At 27.9% G+C, this 19,234-nt stretch overlaps 1 protein-coding gene across 2 annotated transcripts; it reads right to left on the minus strand.

Annotated features, from left to right (window-relative positions):
- Positions 1-4,804: 4,804 nt before the first annotated feature.
- PHO1 (phosphate 1) lies at positions 4,805-16,827 on the minus strand. Of its 2 annotated transcripts, none has more exons than XM_020354999.3 (15): positions 16,488-16,827; positions 14,962-15,042; positions 14,668-14,890; positions 13,434-13,773; positions 9,791-9,839; positions 8,313-8,384; positions 7,995-8,124; positions 7,545-7,665; positions 6,940-7,189; positions 6,717-6,821; positions 6,570-6,614; positions 6,303-6,455; positions 5,919-6,197; positions 5,699-5,835; positions 4,805-5,178 (listed from the first exon to the last, which is right to left on the minus strand). In XM_020354999.3, exons 1-15 carry the CDS (start codon positions 16,725-16,727, stop codon positions 5,091-5,093), a joined length of 2,313 nt encoding a protein of 770 aa, XP_020210588.1. In that variant the 5' UTR covers positions 16,728-16,827; the 3' UTR covers positions 4,805-5,090. The 2 variants fall into 2 exon arrangements, with proteins under 2 accessions (XP_020210588.1, XP_020210589.1); XM_020355000.3 differs by having other exon boundaries at positions 13,434-13,764; positions 16,488-16,826.
- Positions 16,828-19,234: the final 2,407 nt, after the last annotated feature.

Consider the following 19,234-nt stretch of genomic DNA (forward strand, 5'->3'; position numbering starts at 1 on the left):
GTTGTGGTGTCAAACTCACTTGTAATGCTCCCCCGATGTTAAAAGACTCCCCAACAAAATTAGGATTGAGACTTGAGACTCATATATGCTTGCTTCATCCTTCCTTCTTCACCCTTTCAAAATGGACCACGTACCCTTTACCCTATGTTCATTGCAGCTAGCTACTCAAATATTCTCGATTATACTTTTTTAATTTTGTATTAATTTTTAATAAATTTTAATTAATAAAAATATTCATCTATTTATCTCAATTAAATACGTATCGTATTCTCATACCTAACTAAACACCCCATAATTTTTAATCAAAGCATTTACATGTCGATTCCAATCAAAAGATGCCAGCATTAATATGTCAAGCTTAAAAATAAAATAAAATAAAAACTGCATCCTTAATAAAAATTAACTTACCCATCAATCAGTGTCTCACTCAAGATCTAGAACAAATAATTTTAATTTACCCATCAATCAGTTTCCCACCCAAGATTTAAAAGAGAAAATAATAACAATTTAGAAACTTTCACAGTTGAGAGGATCCAAAACGTAAACAGTGAGGAGATCAACTTAAAGTTTTTGAAGCGATGAAAGAAAGTTCCAAACGTATTTCACACGTGAAATTTATGATTGAAAAAAAAAACAAACAAAAGAGCACGGATTAAAAGACACTTTATTCAAACTAATAATTCAATTTTCTCGTGTTTTTTTTTTTATCGTATCTACACGCTCAACATCTCAATTATCTACTTTGCCTTCATTTTTGTCACCTAACATTTCATGTTGTACAATAATTTAAAGAAATTACGGTAGTCTTCACTCGCCTTATCGCAACATTTGTCACTTTTGGATTTCATTTGGATTGACAAATGATTCGAACATTTGAATTACTTTTTTTTACAACACTTTTTAATTACTTAAAAACTAATGATATTGAAAATAAAAATTTCATTACAAACGTAAACTAAATTGAAACGTAAACTAATGATTTTTTTTTTTGTAACATTGATGTGTGAGAGCTAGATGTAAGTCTTGAGTTTTTTCTCTCATTTTCAAGAAACATTCATCTTCTTTTCCTTCCCTCAATATCTCTAGTGTATAAGACTATTTGTTGAACCCTTAACACCCAGACACATATTGATAGATAAGTAATTTATTTATTTTTAGAGTAAGTTTAAGTTTAGGGTCTAGGATTTAGGTAACTCATATTTTATATTAAATTTCAATAATCAAACCGTTAAATTTAAAGTTTTTAATACGTTGATTTGAATTAATGAAACGAAGTATTAAATAATTTTAAATTTTTTTAAAAATCTCCAAATTTGATCTATGCATTAAAAACTTTAAATTTAACGATTGAATTGTTGAAATTTAATGTATAACATAAGTTATTACTTACTTCTTAAGTAAATGGATCCTTTTTTCATATATATACATATACATACACACATTCCCTTTGTTTTTTTTATTATAAGTAAAATTCTTTTTCTTAAATATAAATAAATTTCAACTATTTTTGTCTCAATACTCTCCAAAAAAATTTCTCCTTTAATATATGACCTTTTCAAATGCACTAATTTTTTTGATATTTATAATAAGAACAATTTAAGAAAAATATAAATTAGTAAAATTTAATGTAAATAACTAATTTTCTTAATATGCATAAATTTTTTTTCTTCTTATAATAGAAAACAGAGAAAATAACCATCAATATCTAGATCAAGTTTGAATTTATGACCTTATACATATTACTTTAACTTCATCACTATATCAATCCTAATTAACTATTAAAAACTCCAAATGATAGTATAGTCTAATTCAATACACATCACTCAATTTTAACAAAAATATTAACAACATTTTGATGGTTGAAAGAATAAATAGTGCATGCATTCATAATATAAATAAAGAGATTTTATACTATCATATATACTAAGTTTATTAATTTTATAACTTATTTTAAAAAAATATATACTTATCATAATTTTTTGATTCGAGTATAATTTTTTTTATACCAGCCAGCGGTACATACAAATTAAATTGCACTTAAAAATGTCACGTATACACATGTTTGGGAGTGGAAGATTATTTCCGCGCAAGATTCACTTATTACATTTTGGTTATGGATTTTTTGTCCAAAGATTGAATTCATTCCTAAGCAAAAAATTGAATTAGCGTGAGTGTTACATTACAAATACAAAATTGCAAACACACATAAAAAATATAATTTGAAACAGCCTAGCAAACTGAATTTCTTGAGAATTAAGTTGTTGGTTGAGTCTTTAAACATCAATCGAGTTATTCTGAACTAGATGCTAATCCCACTGTACAGCAGAATCATTTTGTAGCTTGCTGACATCATAGGTTGTTCTCAACGTGTCCAAGGAAGGTAGCTCTGTAACATTCCATGACTAATTGATACAATATTATAAAGCATTATTCAACAAGAAGCTGACTAATTTTACATCTATGTGGAAATAACATGCAGAACTTGTCAATTTGTTGGCTTCACTGTGATCTTGGTCCACTTTTCAATATCGACATGACAGTGTGTGCATGGCCAAACTAATCAAATTTTTTTTACCAAAAACACAATTTGAATGCCTCAAATTTGACTTGAAGAATAAAAAAGAATGTGGAACGTGAAAAGGAATCAGGCTAAACATGTTCACAGATCAGCTGGGTCAACGACTTGCATAGCTCAGACAATGATTCACTCAAATTGGCCCAGTCATTCACTTAATAAATTTTTGTCATTAAATGTAAAGAAAGTCAAATTTGAACTATTCATTTTGACCTTCATTCTTCTTGGATAAAATTGTCATTACAAAAGTATCTCATCTCATGTTCTACATAGGATAAATGCATTTCTTATCTCAACATTACAATTTAGGTTATATAGTGTGACCATTCAGTAACAACTGAAAATTATAAACTTGTGATGCACCATATGTTGTCCTATACAGTTTTCTTGGAAAGAGATATGAAACCTACCAGTTCAATGTCATGCTTTATGTCTTGACTTGTTTGCTTCGATTATTGCCCCTTTTGGGGGCTTCTATGCATGTGGTTTTAAAAGTATCCTCCTCCCCCTTTTTATTCTTTACAGGTATCAGAGCAAACGGTTTACTTAGTTAAAGTGCTTACTTAATGCGAGGATACTTTGTAATACAATTTTCTATTGAGCACTAAAAAGTTATTATTATCATGACAGATCACCAGAGCTAGCTCAATGGAGAAGTTTAATAATGAATTAATAACAACTATGATGCATGAAAAACTTAGTTCAAACTTAGTTCTTGGTGACAAAGAAACAATCTAGCCAACGTTTGAGGCAAAGTAAAACAAGTGGAAGATTAAAATAGGGAAAGTCATGTACGACGTGTTGGTATTGGTGAGTCAATATATTACAAATTTAAAATCCATATATGCAATAACGAGGCAAGGAAAAGAATAATTATAATTCATGAATCAAATCCCCAATCTTATAGGACAATTATAGCTACTTTAGGTGGATCAAGGAACCAACTTTAACTAGAAAATATCTTGGCTAGCAGGAAGCTTTAGACAAGCAAATGTCTACCGTTTCAATGAATGAAAATGATAAAGCCTCTTTGCATAAAAAAAAAGGAATAATAAATAAATAAAAGTGGCAAGAGAATATAAGACAATTGAAAAGTCTAGCAATAAAGGTGAAGTAGAAGCAAATGTGATTGGCAAAGTAACCAACGTGAGAGAGGGACAACTAGACAACCTCAATAAAAAGATCACAAAGAACAAAGGACATATATTCCTCAAGATGATGATTGGTGTTACAAGAGTGGCAAAAAAAGGCCATTTTGCTTGAGAATGTTGAATCAGAAGGTAATATTGCTACAATCAATGAGAGTGAGGTGAAATGGGATTTTCATGTATTATTTTAAAAGTGCTTACTCTAGTAAAGAACTAGATATTGGAGAAGAATGGGATTGTTGATTCTGATTGCACGAATGACGAACCATATAATTGGGGAGAAGGAGGAAGTGTTCAACATGTCAAGAGTGCAAGGGAGAATAGGTTATATGGTGACAAACAGCAACTTTCAATGACAATTTCACATACTAACTTTCTGGGTCCAGCATGTTGAACATAGCTTAAATATAAATAAAAATGTTGGAGCCCATTTACAAATTTGGCTTTAGGATATAGTGTTATACTTCACCCAAATCAGTAATACAAAGATACAATAATTTTTAATTCGAAACATTAATTTGATAATAATAGTTAAAAATGAAAAATATAATTCCAATTATTTTAATAAAATAAAGTAAGTGGAATTGAGTGTAAAGTGAGTTTCTTCTCCTTAAAATTTTAAAATGAGAATATGATTTGAACCATTTAATTAGGACAGAGCTTTACCATAAAATTAATAAGCTGAAAATGAAACTGGGAATTCTAATTCTTAAATGGTGAGTGTAAATGAGGAGGGAGGAGAGGTTATGTGTGAAATTTTTCTATAAATTGATTTGATTCTTTACTATTGTTACGAGTGATTAATAATGAATTGATTTCAATCCATGAGTTAGTTGTATCGTCATGTGTACGGTGGTGAGTCTTTTACATTAGAATGGATATCGAGTGAAAATATTGAATATTTGGTATTGAGAGAATTGAGATCCTCTATTTATTTTCGAATGATATCAGCTCTAATAAACACAAGACAAGATTTGTTCATTTGAACGAAGGTAAAGTAGTTCGATCTATCTATCATACATTAACTGGACCTCATATATCACATGCTATGACATAGGTAAGTTGATTCATGCAGGAAATATAAAGAAATCACATTTGGAAGACATTGTACGCCAATTTAAATCTGTTACCTGACAAATGAAATTATAAACACCACCAACATTTCAATATTTACTAATCTTAGGAGAAAAAAAATAACAATTCTTTCTTTGTTCGATTTTGAACATGTCCATTTCTCTTGCCTATAAAAGAGGCAATAAACAAGAAACATATTAAGAGGAGTTTCTCCCTTTTTATTCTTTACACTCCATGCCTCTACTTGTTAGCATGTCTACTGGACTTGTTTTTGTGTACAAGAAATCACCTCATCAGTCAGACTCTGTCTCTCGAAATGGTAGTGGAACTGTCTTCACTGCTCGGTAATGACCAACGTTATTTAGATGCTCATTTTCCAACCTGTTCAGACAAGTTTTCAAGTTCATGAGTGACTTTTTTTTACTATTTAATAACTGTTAAGGGTCAATGTTTTACAATCTTAAGGTTTTACGATGAGTTGGTCTTCAATATGTGAATATGGAATCAGATACTATGAAACAAAGAATTTGTTTAGATACAAGTTTAGAAATATTACTGAGAATTCCTCTATTAGAAAATACTCTTTATTTTCAGAATAAAAACTCTCAAAAACACTTTTAACTTGTATTCAAACAGACTTTAAGTTATTATGACTTTGGAGTTCTGTCATTGCCACCCTATTCTTTTGTCTATGCTTTTCATGTGAGGTGCGAATTAGAGACAAAGGTTTTCTAGGCCTGCACCTAACAGTCTTGGATTTTAATTATGACTTGTTTATTTGCAAACACTAATAGGTCGTGTTACTTTGGTTGAGATAGGAATGAATTTAATGTACTGTTCAACAAGGAAATTCTGAAGAATAAAAATATCATTTAGCTCTTTTAAATATGAAAAAGTATACCTATAGAAATTCCAATGACCTCTTCGAATAACCTCAAGTGCAGCTAGTAAAAAATCTAGTAGTCGTGATTGAATATGCCCTACTTTGAAGTGCAGGATGGTCTGCACCCATGTCACTCTTAGGACAATATTTACCACCTGCAATCCAATATCACCTCATGACATAAAAACTTATGATTGTGATATTCATTATTCAGTTCGGGAGATAAAAGAAAACTCACAATAGACATATAGTATATGCTTTTATTCTTTAGAATTAGATCATCTCTGAGCCACGGATTTATTGATTTGGGATTAAGAAATCCCCAGTCCTTGATAAAATCCCAGTAAAGTTGGTAAATTGTAGCCACCACAGAAGTGATTAAGACTATTACAAACCATAGATGGTCATGTTGCCTGCTGTATGTTACTTTAGCCCCTGCTGCCACCATTGCCGAAACATACTTGCCCATGTTAGCCAAATGGTTCACATCACCATCATCAAACCACCGTCTTGCACACTTGCAGAAACATTCAATAAGCACGATGTGTTAGTTGATGAAATGATGGAGTATAAGAGAAATTCAATTAACTATATAACATGTGAAAAGAGAATCCAAGCTTACCTGCAAAGCACGCCAATAATATGGCAAGAATGAGATGATATAAGTTATTTCCATGTATAATCTTCCAGAATGGCAGGTCTCAGGGTGGTGTGTTTTGAAAACTCTACCAAAAATGTGACAACCTGCAGTTTCCAAATGCCTTAGCAACGGAATCTGTATCCACAACCATAACGTACAATTTAATGTTACTTAGGATGCATAATAAGAAGTGAAAAAAGGACAAAAATTATAATCAACTTATAGGCTATAATAATGTAATAAGATCACCTGGCTAGTTAGTTGGTCAGCCATAAAAAAGTCTACTAGCAGAACCTGTGGAAAATTAGAAATGATAAATTAAAATGAAAAAATATGTCAATATTACAATGTATACAAAATACAATTGTTCTAAGGAATCAAATGAGGGAAGTTTACCTTATAAAAGGGAGAGCATACTATGTTGCGAATAACACGGATGAAGCAGTAACGTGTGGGGCGATAAAAAATGTCAAATGGGCAAATGAGCAATGCTACGAAAAACTGAAAATAGAATTTCATATTCAGTACAAAGGTTTACAAATTACTTTGCTGAATTTGAAGCAAACAAGGCTAGTTTATGTTACAAATTACAAGGAAAAGAAATAGTGATTAGACTAACCAGTAGAAGAATTCCAGGAATGGCATCAATTTGGGTAGGAGAAAAGTGTGCAGCCCTTAGAAGCAGATGTAGGACCATTGCCCCAATCACAGTTGTCATTAAGGTAGTGCTCATCAGAAATGCATCTCTGTGCTTCATTGCTGTGCTTGGTGAGAATTCAAATATGAAATTGTAATTGATTCTTGTATTCTTCCACATGAACAGGTTGCATCCATACATAAACAAGTGCAGGCTTAATAATGCAAACACACTGCACAAAATCTTTCTAACCATCAGTGCACAGCACAGGTATTAAAATTTTCAGTGGACTTTTTACAATTTGCTTAGTTTAAGTACATCTGATTTCATGGTTTATCAGTTTTATCTGATTTTTACCCTTATCAGACTTGGCATTTATGTAAAAATTTCAGGGAGTCTAATAGAGATAAATTACTAAGAGCTCACTTCAAACCGGTTTTTCTACTTAGTTTATTCATGTTGAACATATTTTAGAATTTCAGATTCCTACTTGATAAATGCATGGTATTTTGGTCATAGAGTTAGGATGTAGAGTATAATAGCACACAAAAGAGACAATGTGTGAAGTTGGAAAAATGTGAAGTAACCTGAAAACGGGGTAAACTGTTTCCATATAAGCTGTCTCGTTACTAGGAGAGAATATACCACACAAATGAGCCAATATTGCATACACACAAAACAAGGATACAAAACAACCTGTAGACAACCCTGCAGAGATAATAATAAAGAAAAATAAGAATAAAAAAATGAGGTGTTGATATAAGAAGGAAAAAACTTTGTTCTACGCATTAAAATATTCAAATTTGTCCAATCAGCATGGTACAGTGCCCAAATTAGTGGCCACTGAGCAATGAGCATAGGCTAATAATAGTAATAGATCAAAATTTTATTTGGCTTGTCTGTTGGTACTTGCAGTGATCTTTTCAGATATTGCATTGAAATTTGAAGTGACACTACTCTTATTATGCGTAGTTTTATTACTTTGCTAGTATTAGTCAATGTTAAGTGTCATGCTAACATGAAGGAAGAAGCATTACCGACAAGGAAGGTGACCATATGAGAATCTTTATGTTGTTGTGGTCTTAAAAATTTCATTGCCTTTTTCCTATCGTTGTTGGCAAAGTGCTTTGTGAATATGGATTCCACTTCGTCCATTAGTCTAACAACCTTACAAAACCAACGTATTATAATGATAACCACTTATTAGATACCACATAACCCATTCTCCACATCAAGAATAAGAGAAGGCCACAATCAAAAAGAATTAAAGTTGAATGCAGTATGTTTGTTCTCTTATCTTTTTACTTTTACCAACTTTTAAAATGAGGCATTTGGAAGGAGAAACCAATATGTACCTTATCAGAACTAACGAAATGGGATCTCTTCACTTCTTTTAAATAGTTTGCAGAAGCTTTTTGACAAGATACCTGATCGGTCAGATGACAGATTAGACATGCAAACTTAGTTAAAGTAAGTTGCAGAGTAAATTATCAATGCCGAGAAAGTAAATTAATTAATAGTTCATGTGTAACTTTGAGATCGCTATAATTCCCTTTGATGAAGTGTGCTAATATAATATCATTATTCATATATTCTTGTTTGTTTACAAATACAAACTACTCATAATTTGATTTACCAAAAGACAATCGTCAATAACACATCCGTACACCATTAAAGGCTATTATCGGGAGTAAATAAAAAATACAATATAGACACGAAATATTCACAATTAAGAAATTATCCTCCAAACAAAATTTATTTCATACTTAATATTAAAATTTAAACATGGTTTTCATTTGATTAAAAGATACATATGACTATCATTATTACTTATATCAACTGGTGGTATAGGTGAATAATTTATTCGACTAGGAAGATCACTAATTATGATCAATTAGCCAAACCATTCAAATATTCCAACTTTCACTCATATTTAATAATTAGGCGAAATTAAAAAAATATTGAGTGGTTCTTGTCTTTTCAAAATTGAAAAAAAAATATATATATAAGAAAAAACTTTTTTTTGTCCAAACGGATCATTTTTTGTCCTAAATATTTTCAAACGAATTAGGATATTACAAGAAAAGCACGAGTGAGCGTCCTATTGTGCCCTAAAGAATTGCAATACCATATCTGATTTAAAAAGAAAAAAGTCACCACGCACCAGCCTTATATTAAGCATTATTGAATATATGTAGCTAAACTTTGTAATCATAAATATTACATTGGAGCAAATATTTTTCTTATGCACTCAGAGACTTGCACCAAAAAAAATGTTTTCATATATTGTGTCAAACAGCTGTACCCACCATCATTAATTAATTAAATTAAATTAAATAAAATAGATGCAGAAGCAAAGAGAGTTTTGGACATAAAAGATGTGACTCCATCACTGAAAGAAAAAATTAGTGGTACTATCACTATCTTTTGGTCATGTGTATTGTAAGTCAAAATTAGTTGGGATTGGAAATCAGGTTGATCTTGTCCTTGTCCATGGTGGAGATAGTTCAAGATTCTCATGACTTTCATGTAAGAAGCGTATTCTAGTGCAATTAAGCATGCTGAATATTATGACAAAGGATTAATTATTGGGAAACTTGTTTTAGTTTTCGTCATTATTATCGCAAAATATGTGATTGAATGAGACCTTAGGCTTAGGGTGACACTAATAATATCAATTAACGAAATCTTTAATTTCATTCATATATGGCCAAAATGTAACTAATAAAGGAACAAAAAACAACGTCCCATGAAATCCTTCTTTGTGTTTGCCTAGGTATATTTGCACACGTAGTGTGTGAAATAAGAGGAGATATTTTTAATTAAGGCTTACCTTGTCAAATTTCTTTAATATCTTTGAAAATGCTACCATATTCAGTGAGCTGCCAAAACGAAAGAATGTGATATTAGAAATTGGTGAATCATGAAAGAGGTGCATGCTTTTAGTAAAAAGGAATATAACCAACCACGTACCCTATGAAATATATCCGTATAGTATTTTATAAAGAAATCTAAGGTTGAATGACATTCATACGTAATAATTATTTCATATTATATTAGGCGTAGATTCACTCAAAAAGAATTCTCTCTCTCTCTCTCACCCATAATTAATGTGAGTTAGAATAACCTTTATTAATCAACAGAGTAATAAATTAAATTATATTAGTAGTGGTGTTCCGATGGACTTATATTATGGAAAAGGTGGGCAAATACATTCTTATTTAAATTAAACTATTAATGTATATTTGAAATATTATATTTTATATTTTCTAATTTTACGTATTAAAGTTAACTGATGATTATTTTTTTAATATTTATATTTTATTTTATATATATATATATATAACGATAATTATTATTAGGTTTTTTAAAACTTATCTTCACCAATTTAAGATATTGAATTCGTCTTAGCATATAAGTATATTACTATTATAAAAATTATTATTATAGGTGTCAACTAATAAATAATGTATATTAAGTTAATAACAAATAATTTTATTAATATGAATAATTATTTTACATTTATTAAGATAAATTCACAATGTTTATAACAATTTAATGATTTTAGACTAAAATTATATTAAGAGAACAATTATATTTTTGATACATTAAATGTTCAAATTAAATTAAGCTACTAATATAGATATTTTGAGTCTATATATATTCATTTAAAATATGATACATTATACCATTTTATATACTTATATATAGTACATATCAATTTTTGATACTTGTGAGATTGTTTGTTATTACCATCTTGTTAAAGCATAATTATAACATTTATATTAACCATTTAACTATTGTTAGACAAAATATTTATCAATGAAGGCTAATTAATCTAAATTCTAAAGTGATCAAACTATTAATATATTATTTTTTATTCAATATATATGGAATTTAATTGAATAAATATATTCACAACGGTTTTTTTTTTCTTTTATACTTAACTATATCTAATTATGAATTGTTATATAATTAAGAATTATTCTATTATTTTTTAAAAAGTTGCATTTAAGATTATTCTTAATTGTTAACATTTTCTTACACCTTTTTTTTTTAAAATAAGAAATATTATAAAGATAGTCGTAATGAGGATTGAACCTAGGTTTTCATGATTTTAACTATTCCAACCCCTCTCTACTCAACTTTTTTCTTACACTAATATATAATTATGATATGTCATATAATTAAAAATTATTAACTTTGGTGATAATTTCTTTAAAAATCATATTAAGATTTTTTTTAATTGATTTATGTCTCTAAGTTTGACTCTCATCTCCGTCTTTATAATTTTTTTAATAAATAAAAATACCTAATATATAGAGATTTTTAATCTTGCTTTATTTCATTTTCTTGCATGTGTAGCTTTTTATTTTGTAAATTTTTATATTCAATTGGATTAATTAAGATTGCTAATTTTTTTGTAAAATGAAATTTTAATTAATATTCTTTTTTATTTTTATGATGACAATCAGAATTTTATTATATAAAAAATACTTGTTAAATCTTTAAGCATTATTTTTTTGCATATTAGAGAAGGGTGTACCCTATTGCATGCTATTGATATATATTACTAGAATATCAGGTCATTTAGGTGGGGATTCTTTGTTTGTTTATTATATTTTTTATATACATTATTCACATAATATTTAAAAATTGATAATTAAAAATTAATTTATATTTATCAGATAATTTTTATTACCAAACAGTATTTTAAGAGATTGATATTCCAGAGTAAATCTTAGAACCATTATACGAAGACGCTTGATTTTCCTCTTTCAAACATGCATGTTATCAAGTGATTCATATTCTTATCACCACAGTTCACTCATTATGATTTCTGGGAAGCCTTTTATATTGGTAGAAAAAGCTTGTACTATGTAATTATCTATAGATTTATTATAAGATTTAAATATGTTTTTAATTTTTAAATTTTTTTTTAAATTTAAAACTATTTTTTTATATGAAATTTAAAAAAAAATTATTTTCTCACATTTTCAATAACATATATAAAAATAATAAATTTGATAATTATATAATATTAATTGAATTTAATGTGATGTTTTTATTGACAAAAATATTAATAAGTAGATTTTGTATGACAATAATTTAATAAATTCTCTACAAAATTTGAATATAAAGACTAAATAAAATTTTATAAAATCATAAAGACTATAAAAAAAAAATTTAATTTAAGAAATTAAAAACAAATTTAAATTTTCATAAAATACTAATATATATATATATATATATAATTAAGTAATGATTTTTATTTTGTTATTAAATATGCTTCTCTCTCTTAGCTCCCTCTCTGGAGTCTATAAATTACCGCATTTATTTTACAGGTGAAAAATAAATGAATGAGTAAATAAATAATTGGAAAGGGATTTTCAAACTTGAAAACGAGATGAAAAGTAAAGCAAAATTTGGCGATAAGAAATGCATTTTGATTTTGTTGGCCACTATTTGGAAGTGAGTGCTAAAGTTAGCTTTATAGATCTTAACAGAAACATCTTTCCCCATTCCCCAACCTAAGATAATACATCCACACTTTAAGTAAATCCCCTTACATTTTTTTTATATCAGTAAATCTCCTTAATTAAATTATATATATAAAAAACTAATTAAATTATAATTAAATGCTAAAATTTACTTCGTCCATACTAAAATATTTGAAAAAAATTAAAATCGAAACTAATTTTTAGCAGTTATTTTAGAACGTATATATATATATATATATATATTTGGTGAATAGATCTAGTCTATTACGTGACAATCACAGCAACCTTCATTTATTCTCTCTATCCGAAACCTTACGTGATGTTGTGAACAGCCATGCAACTCATCCCTTTCATTGGCGCCCTTACCATTTTTATATATTCTTTCCAATTTTGGCCAAGATAATCACAAAATCAATATGCCCTCTACTCCAAGATTTTCTCATTTTACACCACCAAATGGAATGCTCATAATCTAATACCTGACCTAAAATTAAATAATAAATTTTAATTTTTTAAGCAAAATTTTTAGTTAAAATTCTGTAAATAGAAAAGGTGATAATAGTTACAAACTTTACAATTTTAGATTAGCTTACTTGTTTACTAAAATCATTTGTATTGATATTTTTTTTCTACTCCTTCAATAATTCTTTAATTTTTAAAAAAAAATTATACTAACGCTTTGGAAATTTCATTATTCACCCTTGATTATTTGAAAAATATTATATTGTAATATTTTGCAAAGAGGGTTACCATAAACATATATTAAAATAGAGAAAAGTGTTGGTGTTTGTATAATTTTACAAAACCTCATCAAATATTTGATGTAATTTATTCTAAAATGAATGGGAGCCTAAAGTCTAAAGTAAAATTTAATCAAATAAAGTAGTTTGAATGAAATTAAGTGAGTGGATGAATGTTGGATTAGGATGTTGATAATAATAACAATTTTTAGGGAATATATGAAGAAAAAAGAACCTGTAAGTTTTGAGTAAGCCAAGGCCTTTATAGAGCTCCACAAACGCACTTCGAATCATTTTCTCAGCACATTGAATCTTTCTCTTGTGAACAAAGTCTCCGGTTGGATTGTTGACTAAATCCTCCCACAGCATGCTGGTAATTGCTGTAATCGCCCTAGTTGGGTTGGTGGCTGGAACATCAATTCTCATTGTCATCTTAGGCTTTCCCTTCTTCGTCTTTGCCATCGTTGCTGAATTCACGAAACTTACACCATTTTTCTCTAATCTTGCCATTACCTCATCCGTTTGTGAAATTTCCGAATTTGTTTCATCCGAATCTCCTAAGTTTTCTGCACAAACTAATATAATCATGCAACTTAACACTAACAATTTACTTACCCACGCAACACTATTATTATTTCTTACTTTTCATCTCAACATTGTTGTGCTAATAAGAGCAATATGTTAATTATACAAAAATATTTCCCTTTGAATTTTGAAAAATACTACACATTAAGTAATTAATATTATGCTGTGCTTACAGAATTAATATTATATATTTTATAATCTAAAATGATGTAAGAAAATAATATGCAAAAATATCATTACTTCTAAAATATAATTATTGTATTTTGAAGTATGTGAGGGGTCACGAATGTTCCACGTAGACATACAATTTGTATATGTTGTGTGATGTCAGGAAGCACTTAATAAATTGACACTAGGATGCGCAAATTAACCCGACCAATATCAAATTTCTGGCTTGAACATTAAATAGTATATATCCATTCATTGTCGCAATAAAATAATCATTCGTGTGTTTCTTTGAGTCATCTTATAATATTTTTGAAAATATATAAATAGGAAATTTGTTTTTCCCATGCTTTGTTTCAAGTTTACAAATTGTATTCCTGATTAAATATTCTTGGGAACAAACTAATCTCCACATTTCTGTGCTTTTATTCCCAAAAAATAAAAGTACCGAGTGTGTGGATTTCCAATGACATGACAATTAAAACCGTGGTTTCTACTCATTTTAACTTCCTTTCTTCTCATTTTTCATTTTTATAAAAATCTTTTCATCCCAAATCAAACATATTTCTTTTAAAATACGAATGGTTGAGAAAATACTATTTGGATAAGTTCAAAGAAAGTCCCAAAGATTCATGAGCTTTTGTGATGTGCATGTACAGATTAGACATTAGAGAGAGGTTTTCCTCTAGAACGTGAGGGAGAAGGAGAAGAGAGGTAACCGGAGTAATCAGAATCTCTGGTGGGAGAATATTGAGGAGTGGCAAATGGGTTCGACGGAGTAGTTTTCCGGCGACGGTCACTGATAATTTGCTTAAGGTCAAGCAATATCTGAAGCTGCTTGTTCAGGCTTTCTCCTCTCTCAACGAACTCACTCTCTTGTCTCCGGTAAAATTGGTTCACCTTGTTTAGCTCTTCATCCAGCCTCATAAAAAACACACGTACCTAACCAACAATCATAATTCTTATTAATTATCAAACTAAACATCATGTCACTTCAAAAATGTACATCATACCTCATCTTCTTCTGAAAACAACTGTGCAAGTTCTGTCTCATAGATTTCTTCTTCGCCGTTTTTTGAGCTTTTCTTCCTCACCTGCATGATTATTAATAATTAATTATTATTATTAGCCATGTATTTATTTTTCTATTTTGCATTTTCTTTGTGACATTAGTTTTTTATTGTTATTATACATTTTAAGCTGCGACGCTAGTGGCACAGATAGATCCACAAAGGCCACAACCGTTTTGCTGCTTTCGTGAGAGATTGAGAAACTCCCCAAAAGAAAGCAGAGAAAAGGGTTTCAAAAACAAAGAAAAGAAAAGGAGGCCACTAATGATAAATCCACTTTATTTAGTACTTAACCCCACACTTTGCTCACATAGCTACATTACCTCTTTCCGCCAACCCCAACTTTTTCCTAATAATCATTCGTTCTATTTATTTATTTCCTTATTATTTTTACTCCCTTTTCAAAAAATCAAATATTAACTTTATTCATGTTTAAATGATGCAAAATTCAAACAAATAAAGGAACTTAACTTTCATGCATTTATTATTCTTGAATTGGATTTATTTTACTTACAGCAGCTGTTCATACATAGTAAAAGAATTAAATTCTTTTAAGTGTTGATATTGCAGTAAAAACCTTATCTTCAATGATTCAATAATATCTAATTAAATCAAGGAGAAAGATACTCTAATAAGTAAGCTTAAGGAATTTAAAGTAAAAATATTATCGATAATTATGGATAAAAAAGATTCTTAAATTAATTATTGTTTATCAAACATGGATGGTTTCTAGGAATTGTGTGAACTATATTATTGGACCACAAACAGTCCAGGTGACAAATTAAGATTTTTAATTTTACTTCAACTACAATTATTCTTACTATATTACTACAATTTTGGCAATCGCATTAAATTTTTTGTTTTTTTTGTTTTTGACGATTCATATTAAGTATTAACCATGCTCAGGATTAAAAATCAGTTAGTTATAGTAAATAAAAACGCATTAATTAAGCTTATTAGAGTTTCAGTCTGTTGAATTAATTCGTTATCAGAAAAAAAGATGTCGCACTTAGTTTTGTTCCGTTTTCATGCAGTAAAGCTATGCACACTATAAGACATCAACCTCCTCGGATTTGAATAGATGAAAAAATAGAAACAAAAAAGATAAACTTTTGTTGCTAAAATTATTTTTTCCTATCAAACAAAAGCAAATGTATCATATACAATTCATGTCTTCTTTCCTCTTTATTTTCTTTTACCACATCCAAACATATTACATGAATAATGAAACACTAGAAGACAAAACATAGAGAACTATGAAGAGACACGCAAAAATGGCACCGAGTTTTCAGCTCGTGACTGGGACATTTTTCTGCTAACAGGTTTTCTGGTACGTGCCAGAAACTCATAAATACTTCATTGCTAGAACCAAAAGCAGCCGAATATTTTGAAACAAATAAAGACGTAGAAATTAAGTCATGATATGATGGCAGTAAGTAATGATAGTTTTGTTTGTTTAATTTAATTACCTGAATGATGTTGAGGTCATGTCGGTCGGAAGCTGAAAGGTTGTGAGCGATGTTCTTAAGAAAAAAGTGAAAAGAATCGAAAATGGAGAGCCCAAAGTCTGGTTTAGCATGGTGGGATTGCTTGGGAATTCTTGAGAGTTTGATTCTCTTAATCTGCTTCTTGAGCTGCCAGTAGTTGACGAAGGCCTCTTTCCATTCTGGAATGAGTTGAGCTTCAAGCTCCTTTGAGAACTTCACCATTTGTGGGTGAAGAAGAGATAAAGGAGAATGAGGCTATGCAGAGGAGGAAAGGTGTAAAATAGGTTATTTGAAGTGGGTGTCATGATCCAATCCCATAGAGATTTTATATATATAGAAGAGAGAGAAGTCGTGTGCAAATAGATGAGAGATTGAGTAGCCAATTTCAATTATATCATTAAAATGGAAACTTAAGATTAAAATGAATTGCACTAAAAAAGGATTAAAATGTTTTTAATGACATATGTATGATTGGATGACTAAGATTTACTTTCCTTATGATATGCGTTGTACATGTGAAAAATAAAATTAAAAACTATTAAATTTTGCAAATAATTTTATATGAATGGTCAAGATTAAAGTATATATATAATTCTTTTAAGTAATAATTATATGATTACCCACATGACTGTATAGTGTAAATTTATAGTTCTGATTTCTCACACCAACCAAATGTTCTTCTAGAGTCACTTTTGTAAGAAACACTTCTCGTAAAAACATCTTTAATATGTGTATCTTAAATATCTCATTTTTAATATTTTATTTAATTTAATTTGGTCTTATAACGTTACATCGTATTTAAGCAATACATTCATAAAAAAATTTATGTACATTTTTTTCTAATGATGTATCTTAATAAGAAATTTACATTTTATATTTTTTTAATTATATTTAAGTGAGTCATCTATAAGGTTTTCTCATCTTTCATTTCTTAATGCTACATATGAAATTATTTTTTATTTATAAACTATCATATTTATTATTTTAAAACTATTATTGAGGTCACGTAGATCAATTTCAATGAATGAAAAAATTAATGTATCGTTAGTTATTTTTAAGCAACCCATATATGATATATGTGCATTAAAAATGTTTTAAGAATATTTAATTACACTATAAAAATTGTTACATATAATAAAATACAAAAAATATTATTATAAATATAATATATGTAAATATAAATATATTTGATATATATTCACATATAAATTTAATATTGATTTTGAATAAAATTTGAAATATATATTAAGTGTCTTTATATTTTATACTTACATTTTTTTAATAATTATATGATAATATATTTACTAATATATGCCAACATATATTATGAACTAAAATAATTTTTAATAACATATATTATATTATTATAAGATTGTCACTAAAAAAATATTTTTTTATAATGTTAATATGAAAAATAAAAATTATATATTAATCTAATAGACACGCATATGTACATGCCCACACAATCAAAAGAAAATAGCATGAGATTGTTAATTTATCCTAATTAAAGATTTCAATAAAATTTTTAACAAATAAAAACATAAAATCAATTCTCTTTATTTATTTTTTTACTTTCTTAATCCTAATTAATCTGAAATGTTTGAAATAAACTAATAAAATTTTTATCATTAGAACATTTTTATTATTTAAACATTCAAACTAATAATACAAATATATTTTTTTTTCAAATTAATTGATAGCGTTAATATATATTATGGTATATAATTAAAGTAATTAAATTATGAATAATGTAATTTTTATGATTTGAATATTGAATTTAATAATATGCGTATGTATTTTGATTTAAATTGATTGATAGAATTAATATATATATATATATATATATATATATATATATATATATATATATTAATTTGAACATTCAAATTATCTATTTTTATCAACTACGTGATTATAAAAGAAGTATTATATTATTGTGTATGCTAGAACAGCGGTACAAATTTGCACCTAACAATGTATTGTATTTATGAAATGAACGTATTAAAGAAAAGTTGAATCATGCCTCCTGTGGATTTGTTGTTTTGAAGAGAAAGTAAGAAATTTTCTCATTAAACCCTTCAAACAAGCTAGAGTTGTTGGAGCAAATATTTTTAAAATTATGAAGCCAAAATTATGAATGTGAGTATTTTTAAAATTTAATATCTGTTTGTTTTATTTTGAAACGTTAAATATTTAAGTCATATAAATAATTAAACCCACCAATTCTTTGACAGGAAAAAAGTTATAAATATGTTATTATGATAAATAATTAGAAAAAGGTAGTTTATGATTTTATTTGATTTTACTTTAAAAAATAGTTAAATTATATTTTTAATTTGATCTATTTTTGTTAATATGTAATTTTTATCCTTTTATTTTAAATAAAGATATTTAGTTCATTTATTTTTTAAAATATAAAGCTTTGGTCCTACTATTAATTTGATATTCATTAATGATTAAATTTTAATGTTGTTCAATAACATGTAATCACTTAGGTGTGATATTTAAGGATGTTACATGTAGAGATAAAAAAGTATGGTTAAAAGACTTTTTAGTTTTTATATATTATAACAAAATTGTCATATAGTGATATACATCATATAGTGACACAATACTTGTTGCTAAAAAATTATTTTTACCTACACTATCAATATAATATATGTTGATATTGTTAAAAAAAATTATGTACAAGATATAATGACACATAATATATATTGTTAAATCTCATG

The sequence above is a fragment of the Cajanus cajan genome, chromosome 7 (genome assembly GCF_000230855.2).
Source record: "Cajanus cajan strain Asha chromosome 7, NIPB_CcT2T_4, whole genome shotgun sequence".
In the NCBI taxonomy this organism is placed as follows: domain Eukaryota; kingdom Viridiplantae; phylum Streptophyta; class Magnoliopsida; order Fabales; family Fabaceae; genus Cajanus; species Cajanus cajan.